General features: G+C 37.9%; 1 protein-coding gene across 1 annotated transcript; it reads right to left on the bottom strand.

Annotated features, from left to right (window-relative positions):
- Positions 1-3,631: 3,631 nt before the first annotated feature.
- On the bottom strand, positions 3,632-4,780 carry LOC107483964 (F-box/kelch-repeat protein At3g06240-like). Its single transcript, XM_016104577.1, has one exon. It carries the CDS (start codon positions 4,778-4,780, stop codon positions 3,632-3,634), a length of 1,149 nt encoding a protein of 382 aa, XP_015960063.1.
- Between the last annotated feature and the right edge of the window lie 1,750 nt (positions 4,781-6,530).

The following is a 6,530-nucleotide window of genomic DNA, read 5'->3' as shown; positions in this document are numbered from 1 at the left end:
CACTGCTTCCTCAACCCTTCCTATAGGTGACGGATTTGATTTTTCCAGCAAGCCACTCGCAAAACCTTCCCCAAATACCCGTGTATTATCCAGAGCTTCCTCTTCTACCTCGCTGTTCCTCAAACCGTTCCTGTAGTTGAAGCGTTTGATTTTTCTGTCGACCCACTCGCAAGACCTTCCCCCAAATACTCGTGTAATGTCAACAGCCTCTTCTTCTACCTCATTCCTCTGATTTCTTCGGTGACTCATTGTTAGTGACAGATTTTTTCGAACCCCGTCGAAGGCCCTGCCTACTGCTTCTTCGTCTAGGGTTACGCGGTTGGCCTTTTTCTGTGACTCACAGTCGGAGTGAAGTATTTCCAAAACCGTCGAAGAACATAACTCATCCCCTTGCCGGGAACGGTTCCGTCGATCCACGTCGATAACCCTCTCAAAAAACCATTGTAAGGCCTACTGCTTCTTGTTATAGCTGATTCGTTTATTTTTGTTATCGATTTTCATAACCAATTTTGCGTGATTTGTTCTGTTATTCACTTTCTTTAATCACCATTAATCAAAGCAGATTGTTGCACTCTTGAATGCAATAGTTGATAATAGTTGTTCATGGTGGTGTTTAATGTTAATCAGATTGATGGCCAGTGATGCATGCTCCTCAAACACGAGACGAGGCAGAGGCGAAGCCGGCGGACAACAGGAACTGATAGCTGGATATGCAAGTTCAAGTTCACTGCAACCTATGATTGTAACAGATGGTGTTGCCCCAAAATGCTTCTGCGGAAAATATGCTATCTGTTACATGTCAAAGACAGACAGCAACCCGAATAGGCTGATTTTTCGATGCCCATTGTTAAAGGTAAGCACCCAATTCTTCATGAATGATCACTAAGTTTATGCTAAAATTGGCTAAATTTTGAATTTTTGGAATGGAGGTTTAGAATATAGACTTTGGTTATTTTTCCTAGATCAAGTTGTTGTGGATGTGATTTTTAGTTGTTTAATGGCATCCTTATTGGTTATGAAAATGATTTGATTTTGTGAGCGATATGCTGTTAAATTGGGTTGATATTGTATATGATTTGATATTGATGCTGGTTAATTATGAAGAATGATTGAGAACTGGGAAAAAGTTGATTTCTTGAAAATAGATGTACCTAGATTAAAAATGTTGATTTTGACATGAATTCACATGGAACCTGATCTAATATAAAAATGGCTTTAAAATTTGAAAGGATTTTTAATATTTAGCCTTTATGGATTAATTACATTCACATATGTGTATTAGATTGAATTGGAGTGTTTTGTATTCTATTGTGTTCTATTTGATATAGGTGACAGAAGCACACTGCAAATTCTTTCTCTGGGTTGATGACCACATTGTAAGGAAATTATGTTGAAGAACATTTAGGAATGGATAACCTGATAGCACATGTAGAGGAAAGAATAGTAAACCTAGAGAAGCTGCTGAACAAGAAAAGTATACAAGCAGAGTTGAGGAAGAAGACTAGAGAAGCAGCTGCAAGAGAGATGGAGGCTTCATCAACAAAGTCTAACCATTAGATCAAATCCGGAACCTGAAGCACCTCTATTAGGTTGAGAAACTTAAGAATAAATTTCTTCTTTTAGAATTTTCCTGCTAGAATGTAGACACACAATTGCTTGAAGCTTTTAAAGCAAAAATTGTCGATGTCGTTTATTTGATATGGGCAACATGGTTGGAATTTGATTATGTTTTACCTATAGATACGTATATGTTTTATGGTATTTATTTTTGTGACTTAGTTATCAAAGTTCCCTACGAATTTCAGTAGCATATGAAGGCTAATATGTTGTAGTAAGTCAGCCTGAATACCAGAAAATAGCAACCTTTTTATTAGTGAAACGAATGCTTAAGATTGAAGTCATGTTATAACTCAATCTTCGGCAATTCTGTAAGAGTAGGAAGGTGAAGGGCATGACAATACACCGATGATTTGGTGACTTCCATGACAAATCATGCGGCCACCACAATAGATAATTGACAAGATCTGTTTTTCTTCTGATTATACTAGTGTGCAGCATAAATTTTAAGTTGTGAGAGAATGAAGAAGCTGAAAGTAAACTAGAATGTTATGTTAGGCTTTGGAAATTTGTTGAATTGCAACTTGTTAGTCAAGTTTAATTGCTTTCATTTCAGATAATTTCCTGCATAGGTTTCCATATTCCTAATCCCTTGAACCTAAATAAATCTTAACACTTGTAGTTTATATGATCATGATGAATGGCCACTGCTTTGTTCTAATACACATAAATTGTTTAGCAAAGGAGAGCAGCTATGATGCCTGAAATAAGCTAGCCTCAAAATGTTAACATAATGGATTTTAAAGGCTTCATCTCATTAGGTATTGAAGTTGTAGATCAGGTATTAAAGGATTCATCCCATTATTGCTGAATCCTTTGTTTGCTCAATTTGTTTGACTTTATTCACCCCTTCATGCACTCGATTGAATTCCTATTACTTTATTAACCAAAGTAAATGAACGAGTGCTAATGGGTTGATCATTTCAGCGACGTGGCCGTGGAGGTAGAGTGCAACCTGGAGTTTGTTTATGGAGTGCTAATGGCTTATTGCAGGTCTTACCAAGTTATCATGTACTGGGTTGCTCTGTTTTTCTTCTTATAAAGTAATATTCAATGAGTATATGGCTTATTGCAGGTTTTACCGTGCACTGGGCTAGGTTCTGCCATCGTCCAACAAAGCAGTGGTGTATACAATTGTTCTCCTGAAACCCAGGGCCATCATGTAAGTTTCTCTCGTAACATTGCCCGTTTATATGTCTATTTATTTGTCGTGTTTTTTGGTCGAATCGTGTTACATAGGAAAATTTCGGTTGAATTATAGGTCGAATTGTCTCGATTGACGATTATACAGGATGAGTTCTGGTTAGGTATTAAGGTGTAACATAGTATATGATTAAAGGTCATCGAAATTTTTTCCCCAGCGTTTTTTTACTTTAATTAACTGACTATTTAGTCTTTCTGTCATACTTGGGATTGGGCTGGGTCAACTAACCTGCGAAGACATTTTTTTTTTGGTAGTTCAAGTCTATCTACAAGTAAAGTGGGCTATCTATCAATTTGGGCCAGCTACAAAAAACAATTAGTGGATAATTCAAGTGAGGATTAATGCAGCAACCGGCTTGAAACCTGTTAAGCCCAACTCTCTCTGGAATTTTAAAAGAAAACCAAATTTTTCCAGGTAAGTATTTATTCCATTCATGTGTGTGTTAACTGTTAATTTGATCAATCTTTTTTTGGAATAGCATTTCTTGATTGAATATTAGCGTAAAATCTTAGTAGGTTAACTGTTATTTCTCACATAATCCCTATACATTAAACATCGAATTAGATAGATTGAGGTTGTTATGCAACCATTTCTCTTAGTTTTGGCTCTTTCAAACTAATGTAAAACATACAATTGTAAAGACCATTCACTGACAGAAAAAATGATAGGAATTAACCAGTGTCATAACAGTTCTGGGAATTTCATTAACAAAAAAAAAACATAATTAACTTCAACCGGAAAACTAAACATATAGTTTCAACCAAGTTCCAGAATACATGTAGTCGGAGTAGATCTAAATGTCAATTATTTCTAGACAGGAAACATCCCTGCAAAATACTTGAGTGTAGACCTTACTGTGATCGGGTGTGGCGTTTCTGGGTATCGCCATGCTCTCCTCACCAATAGATTTCTAGTGCCATGTTCGATGTCATACTCTGTCAACACAAGCTCTCTGTACCTGTAATTGACGAGTAACTCTCTTTCCTTTGAATTGTTCACCAACAAAAGTAGGTTTTCATCGACGAATAGTATTGGATTTTCTCTGATGCTTCGACTCGCAAACCTGCAGTATTGCTCTAGTATTCTGTTTCCATTCGCGTCTTCATTTAAGTGCCAAATTGCTGCGACATAACCAAATTCGTTGTGTGTATGAGCGAGGAGTGCAACTTTTTCCTTGTGGGTTAGTAAATTGTGAATGGTATATATTGCACCTACAGGGATAGACACCTCGCTAAATGATTCATCTTCAACACTGTAACATAAAACAGACTTGGGTGTAGCATAGCTATCTCCTGTACCAGTTATCCAATACGCCTGACCATTATTAAAAACAGAGTTAGGGTCAATTTTTTCTACACCAGGGAGACAATCAACGCAGTGAAACCATGTAGAACGCCTTGAACAATATCTAGAGAAAAAAACGTAGGCATCAGCTATGTCCCTTTTGCACATATGTATGACTGTGTATGCATCTGAGTTTGGAACATGACCGAAACCATATACCGGGAAAAATGATCTACCGTGGTCCCTGTGTGGGTCGGAAATTTCTCTAGAGCATTGTGTTGTCGGATTCCATACCAAAAGTCTTGTGTCGTCTCGTTCACGAGAGAACTTGAAACATATGTTCCCGTTTGACACTCCGACAATACGAAACCACCCATGGACGCCAACTCCGAAAGGATGCTGAACATTCACCTCTTCTCCAGAAGCAGCATTCACTATATATAGTGAATCTGAACCCATTAGCAGTAGTGAGTATCCAACATGAAACAAAACATGTTGATCTAACACTTTCTGCCTTCGCATGTGGTGTATGCAAATCTCTGGTTGGCGTAGCTGTCGGTACCAGAATTTATTCAAGCACATACATCTCCCTACAGCTTTGGCACTACTACGCAGGAAGATTTCTTGTAGCAGTTCATCCGGAATAATCGGCAACGGAAGTTGGAATTTAGCCATTTTACTAGACGCGATCGTCGTAGTCTTGGTTTTGGGTTGTGTTTACTTTGTAGTTCTTGAATTGTTGAAGTCTGTTGCTCTCTTTTAAGTAATGAACCTAAATTAGTCTAACTTATTAATTGTGTGAGATGCAGCACCCAACGAGAATTGATGAGGCAGAATATTGTATTTACCGGTGTTATCTTAATCTCTTTGAACTAGGTGTTTAGTACCATTAAATTTTACTCGTCTACCCAAATTTTTGCCTACCCTAGTAAATAAATCCAGTTGGAATTCCAACATACTCCAATAAGGTTATCTTTTATTTTTTGTTTTTCTAGCTTGAAATTAGATGTAGCCGCAATTTTTCCCTATTAAGTTTTGATTTGTTGATATACTCAGTAATCTGTTTACTTGATTTCCAATTTTTTTTTTGACTTATCACAACATTAGAACCCCTCATCCTAAAGAAAACCATGTTACTCACCAAATTAATCATTTTCAATACCTAATTAGGATGTTACCAGCTACCACTGGCACACCCTCATCCATGCAGCCACAGGTAAACATCATTCAAGTTTTCCCCAGGATAAAAAAAAGTCGTTGTTACCATATTTTCTTACAAATAATGACCGGAATAAAAAAATACATCCGATGGTAGACTTGTGTGAGACTTGATCAAAAATAAACCCATAGATGTATATACATTAACAAAATAACGAAGTCCAACACCATAATTTACATTCACAAAATCAAAGCTATTACACAGAATACTATCTGAAGATTTCCACAAAAGTAAGCATGAAGACATGGCTACCGAAACACTACAACAAAACATTATTTCAACAATAAACCGTAAACAAATTAATCTGTCGTCTTTTGTCCTACGATGATGGTGTTATCTGGTTCACAGAAGAGTCAGATGGCGAATTTCTTCCATACCTCCTACTAGGTCCTGCGATTGCCCTCCTAATAGGTCCTCCCACTGCACCTCCCCCCTGTTGACGGCGGTTGAACCTGCAGTCATTTTGGAAAATTTATTATACAAAAATGAATATAATAAAGTATGTAGACTTAATTTCCTAGGTAAACAAGTTATTGTTACCTTGACTCGTGAGGAGGCGGTGGTGAACCTTGTTGCCTCCGATGCTGCCGGCGTAATAACCTTTCAGTCTCAAACGCAACCACCTGTTCATCCTTGTTGAAGTGTACGTTGCATCTGTCCGCTAGCCAGTGTTTGATTTGGTCCGGCAATACGTTGGAGGCATATATCTCATCAACGGCTCTGGGCATTTCAACCGAACGAGTATGGTCCCATGCAAGCATGTGGAAGATACCCCAACCTACGTAACTGAGTTCCAGCATAAGCCGTGGAGTTGGTCGAAAGAGAGATCTTATCCTCCCCATGTCGGCTGCGTTGATCCAGTAGTTATGACCGTCTCTAGTTGGGTGGATATGGAGACAGTTGTCTTGTCTGTCAATTAAGTACAGATCAGTGGTTGTGAAGAACAAAAAGTGCCATACAATGTGCTGTGGAATCCTTACATCTTCCTATAGTCAGAGAAATAAAATTAGATGTTAAACATATTTTGAAAAAAATTAGATAGAAAAACCGTAAAGAAAAGTGGTGTCTGCAGTGCCGGAAGTAAGCTTACATCTGTTGGGAATAGGTTAAGGACAAAAGTCTGTTCGGGACATCTTCTCACGTTCTTTAAGGCACTGACGTAACTGGCCGGTAGCGACGACGAACCCAAATGTTGAAAAGTCAGTA

This window comes from Arachis duranensis, chromosome 4 (assembly GCF_000817695.3).
Source record: "Arachis duranensis cultivar V14167 chromosome 4, aradu.V14167.gnm2.J7QH, whole genome shotgun sequence".
Taxonomy (NCBI): domain Eukaryota; kingdom Viridiplantae; phylum Streptophyta; class Magnoliopsida; order Fabales; family Fabaceae; genus Arachis; species Arachis duranensis.
Note: the sequence above shows the minus strand (reverse complement) of the source record. Positions and strands in the feature narration are given on the sequence as shown.